Here is a 17,180-nt window from a genome sequence, read left to right as displayed (position 1 = left end):
TTATGGTTTTTGTTTAAATTTTAAAGTTGGGTTATGGGACCATGAAAAAGGGGAAACCAATCCATCATCATCCCACGTATCTTTTTCATTCCATGCTTAGCCCGCAATCAACGTCTTCATCAACCATCAGATCTCCGCCACGTGTCTCTTGATTCGTTGGATCCAACGAGACCTGAGCTCGCATTCCCTGCTTAAAAACAACAGTGGGAGTTTCCTCTCAGTGACAGCAATCATTTCACACAAACGCAGCAACCAAAACTCAGACTTTCATTGTTCGTTTGAAGCTCTGGTTCGATGGCCGGGTTCGAGCAGCAAGTAAAAGAGAGAGCCAAGGAACTCAAGGTTTTCTTCAAAAAGGGCGTGAAAATAGTGGGAGAGTCGTGCAAGAAAGGCTGGAACAAAGTCAAGCGCATCAGGGGTTGATGATTTCTTTTGTTTCGTCTTCCTTATCGTAGCTTCATTTTTTTCCCTACACCATGTAGAGATCTCTGTCGTTTTTCTTACTTTTTGGGGGGGGTTTATTTAAGTTCTGATGGATTCAGTCCTGTTTTCTCTTCCTTTTGTGGGGGTTCTTTCTGAAAAGTTTTGAGTTAATCTTCGATGTCGTTTGAACGCCTTATTATTTTGGGATTTGAGATCACAATTGTATTTTTCTGTTTGGCTTTATTTTCCTACATTTGTTTACCATATGATCTAATGGATTCTTTTTTATTTTCTATCTGCAACAATTTACCGAACAATGCCTATATTCATTTCTGGGGTTTTCTCTCCTTTTTCTGTTTCTGGGTAGATTCCATTTTGTTATCATCGATATATATTCACCTTAAAGCAGACATATCATTTCATGAAACTTTTATATAGGGATAGTTTTCGGTGAAATTACTTAATAAGTTTTATACTAATTTATTACTATTAGATTTAAATAAATAAATAAATAATTTATATTTAATTAAAATTTATATAAACAAATATTTATTTAATTCATAGTAAAACAATATTTTTTTTATAAATTGTAGACCCTAAAATTTAAATCTTAAACTTTAACTTTAAAAAAATATAAATAAAACTAAAAAGAATTATTTCTCAATAAAGCCCTTGTTAGTGCCTGAGGTTTAGAAGAAATCTCACGTGCTCCGTTAAGCATCAATTTAATTACCTAAATGTACTAATACGGATTATTCAGTCAATTAACAATGGGACATGGCGATCGAGAATAAATATGATTATCGTCGGTAGTCGAAAACTTAAAAAACTGAATGCAGTCGATTTCACCACTACTTTGCATTAAAAATGTGATAATTTAAAAAAAAAATTCAATTAAAAAAAGTAATTTTTCTAAAAGATTAAATTATTTAAAAAAAAACTATAACTTTAAGTTGTTAAATTTAAAAAAGGATTAGAAAGATGGTCGTCGTCTATGTGATATTTGATTCTAATTAGTCAATTAATAAATTGAATACATGTGGTTGATTCTAATTAGTCAATCAATAAATCGGTGGTTATACTAAAAGGATTATAGATAAGTAAGTTTTAACTGTAACAACAATCATGCAAAGAGTCTACATTATTAACTTACAATTACATATAAATGCTATAAGCAGCACAGGAGATGGCAACATCTCATACTGTGTTATTACTGCATCCGGCTGAACTTTGTATGCTTTTGTTCTCCTATACAGGTATAATTCTTCCGACAAAAGCAGAGAACTGAAAATCAGAACAAAAGAAGACAGAACAATACGCAGCAGCAGAGGAAATAACTTATTCTGCTCAGCGACTTATCGGCTTTCATTAATTGCCTTCTGATCCTACGACTAGTGCTCCCTCCCAGATTGTATGAATTCGGGTACGTATGTAAATCCGTCATCGAGTTCCCGAATACCCTTGTGTATACCATCTCGCCGAGCATTCGGGTCACCGGATCTGGTACACTTATCTCCATGCCACCAGGACTAGGCATCGACGAATCGGGATATCCTCCCTGTTGAGTGTGGTAGATTTGTGGTTGATATGAGTAACTATGGTGATCGAATGGCTGCCGAAACTGTAGATCATCGGTGGTAGTATTAAGTGACCTTATCATGCCAAGGCCACTGGTAGGACCGAGAGGTCGGTTCGGAGTATTGTCTGTGGATGCCTTGGTCGTTAGGCCCCTTCCGTAGAGCGGAATCAGCGTCTCATGTGAAACTTCAGCTTTGCAAACCGGACACTGCTGATGATTATGGTCCAGGTCTTCAGTGGATATGGTTTGAAAACGAAGCCATTTGTAAATGCAAGGCCAACAATACAGGTGACCGCATAGAGTAACCACCGGATCTCGCACCGAGTCGAGGCAGATGTCGCAGTCGAAACTGGCGGAGGGATCGTCATCAGAACTAGATGAATTTTCCCACTTGTTCAAGGAATTTTTACCCTCTCCACTTAAAGGGTCATTAGCATCTTCTAAGCACTGTTCAATGGCCATCTGCTACCTAAATCTGTGAAAGAAATACCAGATTAGAATCACGAAAATCTTAATTGAAACACCAAAATACTATATTTCCAACAATTAGTGTAATCAAAGTTCCCATCCCAGCTACCAAATTTTGATGGATAATTATTACAAGCTCCATGCTTCTACCTCAAGCAAAATACTATATCATAAGATTATGCATGAAGGCATCTTTTCCATTCAATTCCACAAGTGGTAAACAAATCTTTATGTGCTCAAAACCCCTTTAAACCTACATGAAATAATGAGCATTTATCTTCCAACGGTGGGGCACACAAACCCTACACATGTCATATCAAATTGATAGCCCAAAATGCATATCTCAAAGTCTCAAACGCAGAAAACATGTTAAATCTTTTCATATCATCCAGCAAACCAGATTAATTATGGGTTGTTAAATTTCTTTATTTGGTTGCCTAAAATGAATAATTTGGAATCAAAACAAACTGACGCTAGATTGTTAAAAGCATGAGGGACATGGGTTTACATGGTCCCAACAAGAGGGAAAAAGATAAAACACCCAAACGCAGCACCAGCTTTCTTAAGCTACTTGTTGAACCGGGTGAGGATTTCAAAGAAACTTAAATCCAGAAAAGCTCAGTTTTCAAAGCCCCAACGGTCCAAGTTCAGCTGAAAAAAAGAAAAACAAGTTGAAATTTCCAAATTATAGAAGAAGAGAGAAGCTAAGCAGGGAACAGTTTTGAAACTTGAAATCTCATAACAAAAAAGAAAAAGAACCTACAAAATGAAGCGTGGAAGAATCAGAAAGTTGAAAACCGCGAGGCACTGCATAAATCCCGGAATCCAAAGTTGAAAACAAAATCCAGCCCAGAAAATAAGAACATACCAGGTAGTTGACAAGTCTCTTTTACGTGCAATTTGATCAACACAGAGCTTTCTTTTTTCTTTTCCTTTTTCCTGAATGGAGAATCTGTTAAAACTCCTCTTTCAAAGAAGCCCAAAACCAGAAGATATACAACAAAAAACAAAGAGCAAAGGGAGGTTGAATGGTTGAGTTGACAAGATAAGAGATTTTTAAGGCTTTTAGGTAATGAAGCCAAGAGAGAATAGTTCTTCCAGGAATCAATTTGCCTCTACATTATATAAGGCAAAGCGTAATAAAATATTGATTTTTTTTATTAATACAAAAATTAACTCGGCGAGTTTGATGGCTCACGATTCCCTCTTTCTTACGTGGCACTCGTTCTTTATAATTAATAATTATCCTCTTTTTTTATTTGATTTACGATATCTTGTTTTGCATGTGCTTAAATATTATATATATAATTAGTAATCTTTTGTAAAGTTGACGTCTACATGTTTTTTTGCTTCTAATATGTGTAAAATTATTTATATATAACCATTGCAACAAATATTTTTTAACAAGTAAATATAGACTTCTATTATTTTATGGTAAGAATGTTTATAAAAAAAATATATTTTTTAACAGGATGTTAATCATGTCAAAGATATGTTAAAAATAAAAACTCTAAAAAAAAAGGTTTTCTAGGGTTTTTGCCCTTATTCTCTCGGTTGTTGATTGTCTTTGAGTTTTGTTTCTCGTGCGCTTGTGATCTCATAACAAACAATAAAGGAGTAGATTTACTTGTTTCTGTTCTGGAGCATGGATGATTTGGAATAGATGAATATAGGGGATGAGGAGGAGGAGGCCATAATTATAGAACAAGGGGGAACGAAAAGTATATCAGTTGAGAATTGTTTGGTTGGGACGTTTATAACGTCTAGTTAATTAAATTTCAATGCAATGAAAACAATGGTTGCCAATGTTTGGCGTCCAATTGGAGGAATTTCCATAATAGAGTTGGGGGAGAATCGCTACCTGTTCCGATTATACCTTGCCTTTGATGTTGATAGGATTGTCAATGAAGGTCCTTAGTGCTATATTTCGCACATTCTGCTATGCCACCATTTACAATAAGGGGAAGACCCGATGAGAGTCCCGCTCCACAATGCAAATTTCTGGATTCTTATAAACAAACTACCGACTGGTTTTATATCATATGCAATGGCTCGGCAATTGGGTACTTTTTTGGGTGAGTTCTTATCGTATGCTGTTACTGCAATAACTATGGGATACAGGGGCTGCGTTCGGGTGAGAGTTAGAAACGTATTTTTTAAATAACTAATATTGGATGGAAACTGCGATTAGCATATGTTGCTGGCAACATATTTTTAAAATTTGTTGAATTGATAACGTGACTAGGGATGGCATGGGACCTGACGGATTTCGGGTCGGGTAAGACTTTTCTTTTAAAAAAAAAATTGGGTTCGGGTTGGGACATGTCAGATTTTTTAGAGTTAATGTTTGGGTCAGGTCAGGTTTAGGGTGAAAATACTCGATCCAACCCAAAAAATTATATTTTTACCTTATATATTTAAGAATAATTACAATAATACCCCTCTATATATTATTTTTTCAATTAAATCTCTGTTTTTATTGAATAAAAATAATTTTTTTTTTAATAAATATATTATTTCGGGTCATGTTGAGTTCGGAATTATCTCAAAAAGTCAGGTCGAGTTCAGGTCGGGTGGAGGATGTAAAATTTCCGGACCGTTTATTTAAGTGACACACAACACGTCATCACTTCGATAACGTGACAGAGGACACGTTATCACCTTAAGTGACGCAACAAATAAACGTCGTTACTTTAAATTATATGATACATAACACATCATCCCTTTAAACATGATAATTATTAATTAAATTACTCCATTACACCTCTTAGAATGAGATTTCTACTCCTACAAACACAATAGAACCATAAACAGCCACGAAAATAATTCAAGGCACCAAATCGTTTGGACTAGTTCTATCGTTGTTGGATATCACTGTTTGGCTGGCCGGAAAATGATTACACGACCCTTGAACCAATTCATAATCAGAGGATGATTAATTATTAAACAAGACATTGGAAAAACATCAAAATCTAATTAGTTTCTCCCTTTTCCAAAACGACAAACAGAATAATTTAATCAAACATTTTTGTCTTCGCAAGGGAGGCCACTATGCCTTTTCTTCCCCACCTAAACACTGACCTTTTTTCTCAGATACTTCCCCCAACAAACCATCGCCTTGTGATGGCTGGTGTCGGCTCCAAAACGTTGAATTGACCAGAATAATTGTAGCTTGCTACTCGGTGGTTGCCAATGCAGTACTCTAAATTCAAAAATAAATAAAAAGTCTTAACTCTTCTAATCATACATATAATAAATTGTTTTTTTCTTCTAATCATTCTTAATGCAAGTAAGAGTGAATATTATATCAAATTAAATGAAATAATAATAAATTATTTCAATTTACAAGTATTGTTTTCTTAACTCTTCTTGTATCCATCATCTATTGTAGTTCTTTTTGTTTAATATTATATGTATGGGTTTAAAAACATTTTTACTTTAAAAATAATTCAACTAAGAGTTTTACAATTTTTTAATACAGTTGGATGAGTTAAATCAAAAGCTGAGTTTAACTCTCTCATTTTCAGTGATTATTTCTCATTTCTACTGTTAATTTCAGCATTTGTTTTTCCTCATCTAATAGTTCTAAAAAGGTGAGTTTTACACCGGATATAATAGGCAGAGGCAGACCCAAGACAAAAATTCAGGGGTTGCACAAAAAAACTCTTATAAATTTTTTTAGAGGTTGCACAATATTATGGGTGGCACTTGTGTTAATTAAAAAAATTAGAAAAAATTAACACTAAGTAAACAATTTTGTTGCACACAAAAAATTCCATGAGAACTAAACTGAAATATGGAACCAGATTGTGTTTAGAGAACTAGGGGTTGCCCCTTTGTCAGGACAAAACTTTAGGATAAGCAAAATTAACACTATTCGGAGAAATTTGAGGGGTTGTCCGGGCTACTCATAGGTCCGCCCTTGATAATAGGATCCCGCCCCTATATATATATGAGCACCATAAGCGGTAGGGGCACTTTTAAATTTTATAATTAAGATCTCTTAAATTTTTTTAGTTCTATAAAATAGTCTTTACTTTCTACTTTTATAATTGATGAGTCATAACTTAATTATTTTTATTGTTTATTAATATAATATTAAATTAATCGTTCAAAATAATAGAATATATTTTCATTCTATAAGGCTTGTTTTTGAGTTTTCGCTCGAGATTTATAATTAAGGGGCCCTAATTTTTTTCTCAATTTTATAAAATAGTCCATATTTTCTATATTTTTAACCAATAGCTCATACTTTTTTAATTATTTTTCTATGATTTATTAACATCATATTAAATTAATTATTCAAAATAATATAATATATTATAGTTTTGTATGACTTGTCTTTTAGTTTTTGTTCCGTATCTTGAAAATGTCCAAGACGACCCTATAAATATTAATTTGAATTATATCTTACTAAAGTCTATTATGGAAAAAGTTCATTTTTAAACCTAAAAGAAAAAAAAGAGAGAATGAAAACGGAAGCAAAGACTGGCTATGGGGTAGACGTTGAAGTTGTATAAAACCATCAGCCAATTGGTTGAGTTGCCATGCTTATATTCTGTTGCCTTTGAGTTCGCAATTGTCTCTTAGTCGAGTCTACTCCACAGATACGAACAAAACATATTTTTTTTAATGAAAATAAGAAGAAGAAAAAATAGGAATATAGACTAAAAATAATTATTTTAAAAATATATTATTTTAGATATTAATTGATGAATTCATCTTCAATAATCAATAATTTTATCAAAGTGGTCCTATTGTGAAACTAAAAACAATTACAAATATTAAAATCATGTACACTTGTCAACAACTTTGAAAATAAATCTTATCAAAGACCAAAATGGAAAGGAAAAACAATAAGTATCGATAATGTGCAGTTGTGTCGACCCTTTTAATCCCTTGATCACACTGGTCAAAATATTATTTTTGTTTTAAATAAGAAAAATTAAGAGTAATTAGACGGGCTCGTATTATGTAATGTGTTCCCCTAAAAGGCCGTTGAAAATTGTTTGTCTGCTGTCTTTGTATTCCACCTTCTAAATTAATAAATTATAAAAATGTATACGTACGCAACGCAACTACCAAAACAATTAAAAAAATACTTAATAACTTCATATATATATATATATATAAGCTGAATGTCTACAATAACGTACTAGAAAAAATTTGTTTAAATAATGCACTCGAGAGATTATTTGCTCGAATGAGGTGAATGCTACAGTATAGAATGGAGTCGCATTGTGCTCCCTACGTCTCCTCAAGATCGCATGGAACACCATACGGCTCTCCCTCCCCTGAATCACCATGTGTCTTACCCCCCAATATTTTAGCCTTTTGAATGCTTATTACAAAGCCTTTAATTTTGTAATGCTTATTACGAATCACCCGAGTGATTCGTGGGAGGAGTTGTTGCATGGTGTTCCATGCGACATTGGAAAGACGCGGGGAGCACAATGCGACTCCGTTCGATACTGTAGCATTCATCTTTTTTTAGCAAATAATCTTTTAGGTGCATTATTCGAACAATTTTTTTCGATTGCATTATTGCAAAAAATCAGCCTCTATATATATATATATATATATATATATATATAAACATGTCACAATAACATAGATTTTTATTCAAAATTAAAAAGACTCAAAAAAGAAAAAAAAAATAAAAGATAAGACAAGATACATAAAATAAAAAATTAATAGTCACCGACGATCGCCAACCGACATTAAGATTAATGTTGTTGTCGGCTAAATAAAAATTAAAGAGAAAATATAAAAAAATAGACTAAAAAAAGGAAGAGACGGTTGATAATGATTTACTATTTATTATTAATTTAAATTAAAGTAAATGTTATAACAATTCACTATACGATATTATTTGTAGAAAAGAAAATATTATTCTTAATAAATTTCGGACATAATATTTTTTTATATAATCGATTGAAGAAATTATTTTTCATATAAGATCATTGCTACAATATACCACGGAAAACATTCGACTAACCTGACCATTTCTGAAGCAGACACTGTTCAAACTATAATATTAATAGTAATGTGATAACAATTATATATGTAAAAATAATTTACTCAACATCTTGTACAAAGTAATTTTGTTTTTCAACCTATTACTTATCTAGGTAATTTTGCCTGTTGTGTCTCTCTAAGATTTAAAGTTCGGGCGGTTGAATGACGGTGTTGTGCCTGTCATTTCAAATGAGAAGAAGGTGACGGGGGCGGTGACGATAGCATAAGACCGGTCGACGATGCACCGTTATGCCACGCGCTTCACAAGAATCCAATATCTGACAATTTCGGCCTTGTTGACCACTCGGCATAATCTACGTCCACGTGTCCCAAAGATTAAGAACAGTCGTAGATTCCTTTATGAGTTTTGGGAACGCGTGGGTTGATTTCAGTGAAATTTTAAATCAATAATTAAGTAAACATTCAACTGGTCAAAATAGAGAAAATGTTAGTTATGTTGTTTAGACGCCATAAACTTTAAAATATCCATTAAAAGATATATTAGTTGTCCCGTCAACAGTATCAGTATGCAAATTCTTACGCTAGGGACTCATTTTTAAAATTTTATAATATTTTCAATCAAAAAAATTATAATATTTAATATATAAAACTCTAGAAGATAAAATTCAATTATTTAAAGAATAATATAAAAAAATTCAAAATAGATAAGAAGTTCAATTATTCATAAGGACGATTATATTTATCCCTGACCATTCCTCTTAATACAATTTTGCTATCAACGATTAAAATTTATTTATTTTTATAATCACAAGTGTCTGATCTATTGATCAATTAATTCGGATCGAGAATTGAAGAGGCAAGGGCGATCCTCCAAAACCTAGTTTGTTTCATTCACAATCGTCAGGATTCGAACTCCTAACCTTGTTTAAAATATCTAGTGTCTCATCTCACTATATCAATTGGTTGTTGGTGATTAAAATTTGTTTTAAATGATTATTATTTTATAATTACAAAATTACCCTAAATTAATAGAAAAATAGATTACATTACAATCATATTGTAGGTTATACGGTGGAATGAGATATTCATTTAAAAATAATTTTAAAATTTATTTAATAAATTAACATAGATAATATATATATTAATTTTTATTAATTAAATTTTAGCGTTATTTATATAATTATTATAATAATATTATAGAGAACGTGAATTTAAATTTATATGTATAACTGTTTTTTTTATTTAGAGATTTTGACAGTTTAAATACTTTAAAAATCTCTACATTTGGGTTGGCCTGTAATAAAAAAAATTTAGGCATGAGGTAGGTCAAAACTTAGGTAGGCCCAAACCCACAATCACTTAAACTTGAAACTTTAGTTAAACCCAACTAGGGACGGTAGTGGGTCGGATTAGGGTCGGCTTTTCTATAAATCGACAAGACCTGAAAAATGTATTCTTCACTTAATTCAACCCGAAAATTATATATCCTACATTCGACCCAAGACCCAAAATTATGCTCCATCTGAACCCGACTCGACCCGAAAATATGTATTATCCACATGAATATGATCCTACCCGAAAATTATACATAATTCATTCAGCTCCAACTCGATCCAAATTTTTAGAGTATAAACTCTACGCGACCTGGTATAAAATAATGACTTAATTAAAATAATAATAAATTTTTAAAAAGAAATTATATTATTATCATCGAGTTGGGTTGGGTCGGAGTTTTTTAACCCTCTACCCGAACCCGACCAAACTCAACATCACCCCTTAAAATATTTGACCCGACCCAAACCCAATTTTTTTAAATCCGACCCTATCGGATCAGGGTGGGTCAAAACTTATTGATTTCGGATTAAATTATCATCCCTAAACCCAATAAATTTATCTATGAACAGATACTACCTTATACTTATCATATTAATAAAAAATGTTTTGAATGTGATAACATATAATTTTATCTATATATACTATTATATTAAATGCGATAACATATAAAAAAATTAGCTGACCATATTCCCATATGTAATGGGATAAAGGGGAGATAGGGTAGTAGGCTGCCCCCAACGCTAGGTTGAGAGCAACTTCCATGGAAGACCTCCGGTAATTATGAATTACCCACCGTGGGATAACATATAATTTTATCTATATAGTTATATTAGTCAAAATTATGTTTTAATATATTTTAAATAATATACTTAATATATCTATTTTCATATTTAAATAATTTTCTGACTTTATTCCCATATATAATGGGGTAAGGGGAGGTACGGTAGTAGGTTGCCCCCAACGCTAGGTTGAGAACAACTTCTGTGGAAGACATCCGACAATTATGAATTGCCCACCGTGAAATTCGATCCCACGACCACAAAGTTAAGAGCATTGCGTTCTACCAACTAAGCTGGAAAGACAATTTCTACTTCATATTTAAAGATATCATAAAAGAACATTGAATCTTCAACCCTAGTTTCTTCTCTATATTTGCGCCGTTAAACCTTTTTCTTCAATCTTTACAACGTCCGTGATGGTATCGGCCCCGGCAATCATCAGTTTATTTTATTATTTTCAAATTCTTTTAGTTTTAATAATATTGTCTGTATGGTATATTTTCTCAGTCTTTGTAGTATATTTTCTCTATCTTTATAGTATATTTTTGATCATTTGATCGTTGTTTTAGTGTATATTCTTATTTTGATATTACCATGATTGATCAAGATGATGTTTATATATTATCATATTGATCTTTTCTATTTTAAATTCTTATATTGAATTTGAATACGATGTTTTCGTAATTATTTCGTTCACTTCATTCAGTCCTGATTTACGACTCGTCAATGTTAAGCAATAGCAATATTTAGCTATTTTCTATGAGTTGTGACATCTGATCAAGTCTATCCCATTATGTTTTATTTAGAAAATTTGTTGCAGTTGGATATTCAGAACTTTGAAGCATAAATAAATTAAAAATAAAGGGAGTCAAACATGCCGTGCCATAATAATACTAAATATATTCTGAACTGTTCAAGAACGCCGTTTCGGCATCAAAATATAATTATTTTATTTCCTTAAGTCACTGTTAAAGCAGTAGTAAATTCAATTTATTATTTTAATCTTTTTCGATAATTATTTCTATTTTTATCGTTATTTGTATTAATTTAGCTTTCAAAATTATCTATGATATTCATCCTAACCTTTGAAGTCCATTAACTATTTTTACTAATATAAATGTGTGTCTTATGCATATATAAATTAAGAGATTATGTCAAAATATTTAGGGTGAATTCCGTGTTTAGTATTTAAAGATTCATTTTTGATACGTTTTAGTACCTGAACTTCTAATTTTTAAAAAAATCATACTTAATTTTTAATTTCATCTTAGTACCATGCCCTTAAAAACTTAACGATATAGATAATATGGCATGTTGTGATATTTTTTTAATATTTTTTTTACTTTCACGTTTTAATATTTTTATACTTTCACGTTAGCAATCAAATATTATTTTGTCATCACCCTATTGAAATAAAATTAAATCCAAATGTATGCTTAATGTGGGAATTAAACCCATTCCCTGCTGGAGAAAAGGAGAAGACTCGGCCATTGAGCTAACCAAGGAAATTGTTTTTTGCCACAAAATATATTTAATTTGTACTGCATTCTCACAAAAACGATAATATATTTAATTTACCCCTAAAAATAGAGTCAGCAAGGGATAATTTTAGAATTGAAACTCGTAATCAAAGATCAAGTTCCCGTATTTTAAGATCAAAATGTTACAATGAAACCAATTTTATTGTTGTTAAATCAAGTTTCGATTATTGTTGAAGAAGCTGTAGAAATTGAAGGTAATACTTGACACTTTTTTTAATTGATGGTTCATTTTGAAAACTTACATTTAATTATTTTTTATATAGTTGAAAATGGTCGAACACGCAAGATTAGAGGACGTATAATGTTGAAGGAATTATACTAACTCCCTCCTGGGCACCGTGTGAAAGTTTCAAGAAACGATGTCGGTCAACCTATTGGCCCAGAAGCACGTCTTATATCCGGTTACTTAGGCATGGTTGCACGTAATGCTAATCTCTTACTGATCAATTATGAGTCATGTCGTGAAATGTCAAATAGTAACAAAAATCAGGCTTTGGATTTTGTTAAGGTAATAATGTCATTATAATAGATAATCCATAACGGTTCAATAGTAATTTATACTTATTTTGAACACTTATGTTATTTGTAGAAGAAAATTTCTTTAGAGGTCTCAGACGATTATTTGAAGCAAATGTTAGGGAAGAGATGTAGAGACCACAAGAGTTCATTAAAAAAGAAATCTTCAAGAATGATCTCAGCCTTGAAGAGAAGCTGCAAACTACCCACCTGGAATGCTCAGGTATCACTGGGAAGATGCAGTCAGATTTTGGAGTTCAAAGAAAGGACATGTATGATGCATTTTTCAAAAAATAATATAATGTCATTACAATATTGACTTTATAAGTAAATATTTCAAATTGTAGGACCAAGAGCATGTTGGTGTTGCTAGCAGACAACAACAAAAGTTTACTCACACACCTGGATTGTAGAGTTTTGTTTGTATAACTAATGATGAGGTATTATTGAGTATTCACATAGTGATTTAAAGTTGGTAGCACATAATAACGAAAATTAATTATATTATTAATAATATTTTGCAAGACTTAATTTTTATTCTACATTGTAGGAAAATACATCTGATTGTGAAGTTGGACAAATAAAGCTCTTTGACATGATACATACAAAAAAGGATGGGACTCCTATGACTGATGAAGCTGCAGAAATTATGGTACATTTATTGGACACAAGCTTTGAATTATGTTATATTTATATATATAGTATGGCATTCTTATTTAAAATAATTATTTAATTGATTATTAGGAAAAATCGAGGGATAAAAGGGCGGAGTATGAAGCTACGACTTCAAGTCTTGGTATTGTTAATGCAGATGACATCGAAAATCAAGTTATTAATGAAGTTTTGGGTCCTGAAAGATATGGTAAGGTTCGTTGTCAATGATCATTTTACTCTCACCAAATATTTTGGATCCAATTCATCTCAGTACATGTAATCACATAGTCAGTCTTCCCAATTAGAAGTTAGTCGTTTAAAACAATAGTTGACTAAAATTGATCAAAAAAATGACTCAAATGAAAGTCGAAAATGAAGCGAGGAAAGCAGAGAGAGAAGCAACATATCAGAAAAAATGTCAAGACTTTGAAAATCGACTTGAATCTATGAAACAAATGATACGACAAAATCAACCTCGGAGTCCACCATCTTAGGAGTTATTTTAGATATATGCTTTGTTCATTCTAGTTAACAATGTTGAACTATATTATATTTTACATTAATGTAAAGTTTGATTTATTATTATGGATTTCAAGTTGGTTGTTATGGATTTCAAGTTTGTTATTATAGATGTCATGTTTATTGGATAATGCTACAGGTTAAAAATTTAAATTTGGGTAACAAAAGAGCAGAAAACACCATTGGCAAAATCTGTGTTAATTAGGGCATTTGTATAACAAACGCCACTAAATACATACTCAATATCAGTGTTTTAGAAAAAAAGTCACTAAAGTTCTAGATCTTTTGTGGTGTTTACACAAAAAAGGCACTATAAACGTAGTCAAATAGACGTTTTAAATTTACAAACGCCGCTATATGTCATGACCTTTATCGGCGTTTTGGAAACAAACGCAACTATATTTCAGAACATTTCGCAATGCTTTTTACAAACGCTACAAAAGAAAAGATATATAGCGTTGTTTTCTAACAATACCGCTAAATATCATAACCTTTAGCGGTGTTTATAGAAAACGACGCTAAAAATCATCACCTTTAGCGGTGTTTGTAGACAAAAAACGCTACTACTTTTTGAGGCGTTGGTTTCAATGGCGCTTAAAAACGCCGTTATATGACTGAAAACGTCGCTAAAAACCAGTTTTTCAACGTGGGTTTTGGGGGGGGGGGGGAAAGGGTTTTAGCTTCGACTTATGAGCTCAAAATCATCAATTCATCATCACCATGATTTTTGTGGATGGAAAACCCTTTTTCTCTTCATTATCTTCAACCTCATCGTCCGGGTCTCGAGTATTTTCCCTTCAAATTACCCAGAATTCAAAACTTACCCAAAGTGGATTATCTTCTTCTCATTTCTTCATCCCCATTCGCAATTTGCTCAATTCGACTCTTTATTTATGATGTGATTTATGAATTGTTTCACAATGGTTTTCAAGCTAACCTTGCTTTGTTTTGACAGATGATCGTTTCTTTTCCCGTTTCTTCTTGTTTTTGTTTTCTTAAACAGCCATCGGATCTGTTGGCGGCTTTGCTGGGACACCCCATTCCGGTGTCTGCTACACGGTCTTTCAAGTCTATCGAGGAGAGGAAAGTTTCCAAGTTACCAAATTCATCAAGCAACCCTAAATATGTGTACTTGTTCCAGAGAGAATACGCCACTGTTGATCCTTCACTTGTTCCTGTATGTTGTTTTTTCTTCTCTTTACTACAACGTTTTAGTGTGAATAATTTACAGTATTGTTTCTAATAATTTTGTACTATGACATGTAGTAGACAAGAAACACCATGTTCGTAGCTCTCGATGTCGGGTTTCGGAACCTGTATTGTTACTAATGTGAAATGTAATTCAATAGGGGTAGTCTTAGAATGAATTTTGAAACTTATACATACACACATATATTTGTGTGTATGTTATGTGTTTATAAATTAAATATATTTTGTGGTGAAAAGGTAACAATTGTCTTTCTTAGTCCGGTGGCTAAGACCTCTCCTCTCTTCCAGGCGGGCGTGGGATAAATTCCCATGCTAAGCATGTTTAGAGTTAATTTTATCCCAATAGGGTGGTGACACTTGTCAACACCCAATTGGTTGAATAAAAATAATAAAAATTAATATTTAATTGTTGATGTGGAAGTATAAAAAATATTAAAAAAATATCACAGCATGTCACAGCAGGGTACTAAAATGAAACAAAAACCAAATGTTAGGTATGATTTTGTAAAAATTAAAAGTTCAGGCACTAAAATATATCAAAAGTGAAACTTTAGGTACTAAACGCATAATTTACCCAAATATTTATTAAACAAATTGATTATAACAAATTCACAAAATTTTAGTAATATTTATTTCGGTGAGATTAAGGAATCAGGTCAAATTTTTTAGAATTTTTTCTAATCGTTGTATTTAGTAAATATTTTTTTATTTTTTAAATAAATGTCACGTCATCATCAATCCACGTCAGTAATATTTGACTGATCTAAAACTTGTTGGTGTTGAAAAATACAGAAGACTAATGTTTCTGTTAGTCAAAATGAACTTGGAGGATTACAATGAACACCAAGACAATTTTGAGGGTTAAATTAAATAAAAAATAATATAAGTGAAAATAATAATTTGGATTTACTATAGGGATTACAATTACATTTTTACCTTATTTTTTATACAACAATTTACTATTTCAAAACGATTAAATTAAAATTTCAAATTTTGATCTAACTGATTCGTACAATCATCATCAGCACTGCCATTTTACATGTCTCTCTTCTTAACAATCAACAGTAGGTCAAAACAATTAAATAAAAAAAAATCTTCAAATGGGGTAAAAATTGAAGCTTGTGGCGATGGGGGCTCTTATCTATGAGCAGTGATCAAAGTACCAATGAACCGTAAGCCATCAAACTTGGGTGCAAATTTCTCGGTCAGCGTTGCAGAATTCTCTTGTCCTTTTTCCTCCTGCAAAATATTAAAACAAGTTCAATCATCATCCAAGATTCGAAAAATAATAAATTAAAAGAAAAAGAGAAAAGAGAATGATCTAATCTCAAAGGATCATTTGAAGATTTCATGAGACAGGGGAAGATGGAAAAACCAGAATGCTCAAACGTTCAAATCGAAAATTCCGCCAAGAAAGACGTCGGATTTGAAAATAAAGAAAATTGAGAGCAACATTGATATGATATCATGAATTCTTGGGCATTATTTTCTCGGCAACCAAACATGTCAAAACTCGATGAACAAATTTTCTTTTCCGAACAAAAGAAGAGAACCCGGTTTTTTTTAATCTAAAACAAAATGTAAAGCAACGATCTTTTACCTCGCTAGAAAACTGAAAATTGGAGTTACAAGTAAGACGGGAAGGAGAGACAGGGCTGAGAGCGGCGGCAGCAGCAGCCATGGAAGTCCAATTCCACTTATACCCTTTTTAATATTTGGAGGTAGAGATGGCAAACAGGTACAGTTTCGTGGATTCCGCACCGTATCCGCTCCAATTTGAGCGGGGATGGGTACAATTTTAGCGGGTAGTGGGAGGGTGTGGATTTATAAAGTGGTACCCGTCGTGGGTGGTGGGCGGGTAATAGGTTTGAGACATTACCCGCCCCGCATCCGCCCACCCCACATCCGCCCACCCAGCTAAATATCTATTAAATTTTGGACCATTATGAATTTAGGTGTAATTTTAGAGACTAATTTATAAATTTTAATATTGTATAATATATAACATATAATTTATCCAAATATTAAGGATATTTAGTCTTTAATTTAGTCTTTAATTAGGGAAATATTCGGCTCTTTGATTAAACCCATAATCCCACTAAACACGTCACTCTCCATGTTCTTTAGCCCATGTTGTCCATCCAAACACAAATTAACCGTACTATAAGCATTAACATC

The 17,180-nt window shown here is 32.2% G+C and overlaps 1 protein-coding gene and 1 long non-coding RNA gene across 3 annotated transcripts; both read right to left on the bottom strand.

Moving 5' to 3' along the window:
- Positions 1-265: 265 nt before the first annotated feature.
- LOC120171379 lies at positions 266-14,688 on the bottom strand. Its single transcript, XR_005520872.1, has 3 exons — positions 14,678-14,688; positions 12,824-12,830; positions 266-441 (listed from the first exon to the last, which is right to left on the bottom strand). It is a non-coding gene; the product is annotated as an uncharacterized LOC120171379 (long non-coding RNA).
- LOC120171378 (E3 ubiquitin-protein ligase RMA1-like) lies at positions 1,618-3,540 on the bottom strand. Of its 2 annotated transcripts, none has more exons than XM_039179086.1 (2): positions 3,336-3,540; positions 1,618-2,479 (listed from the first exon to the last, which is right to left on the bottom strand). In XM_039179086.1, the coding sequence occupies exon 2, from the start codon at positions 2,462-2,464 to the stop codon at positions 1,715-1,717; it is 750 nt and encodes a 249-aa protein (XP_039035017.1). In that variant the 5' UTR covers positions 2,465-2,479; positions 3,336-3,540; the 3' UTR covers positions 1,618-1,714. The 2 variants fall into 2 exon arrangements, with proteins under 2 accessions (XP_039035017.1, XP_039035018.1); XM_039179087.1 differs by having other exon boundaries at positions 1,618-2,477; positions 3,339-3,540.
- Positions 14,689-17,180: the final 2,492 nt, after the last annotated feature.

The sequence above is a fragment of the Hibiscus syriacus genome, unplaced genomic scaffold (genome assembly GCF_006381635.1).
Source record: "Hibiscus syriacus cultivar Baekdansim isolate YM2019G1 unplaced genomic scaffold, ASM638163v2 tig00111833_pilon, whole genome shotgun sequence".
In the NCBI taxonomy this organism is placed as follows: Eukaryota; Viridiplantae; Streptophyta; class Magnoliopsida; order Malvales; family Malvaceae; genus Hibiscus; species Hibiscus syriacus.
This window is presented reverse-complemented; position numbering and strand designations above follow the sequence as displayed.

What these genes read in the sequence shown, in the direction of transcription:
- LOC120171378 (XM_039179086.1), bottom strand. Translation starts at nt 2,464, where the DNA reads ATGGCCATTGAACAGTGCTTAGAAGATGCTAATGACCCTTTAAGTGGA.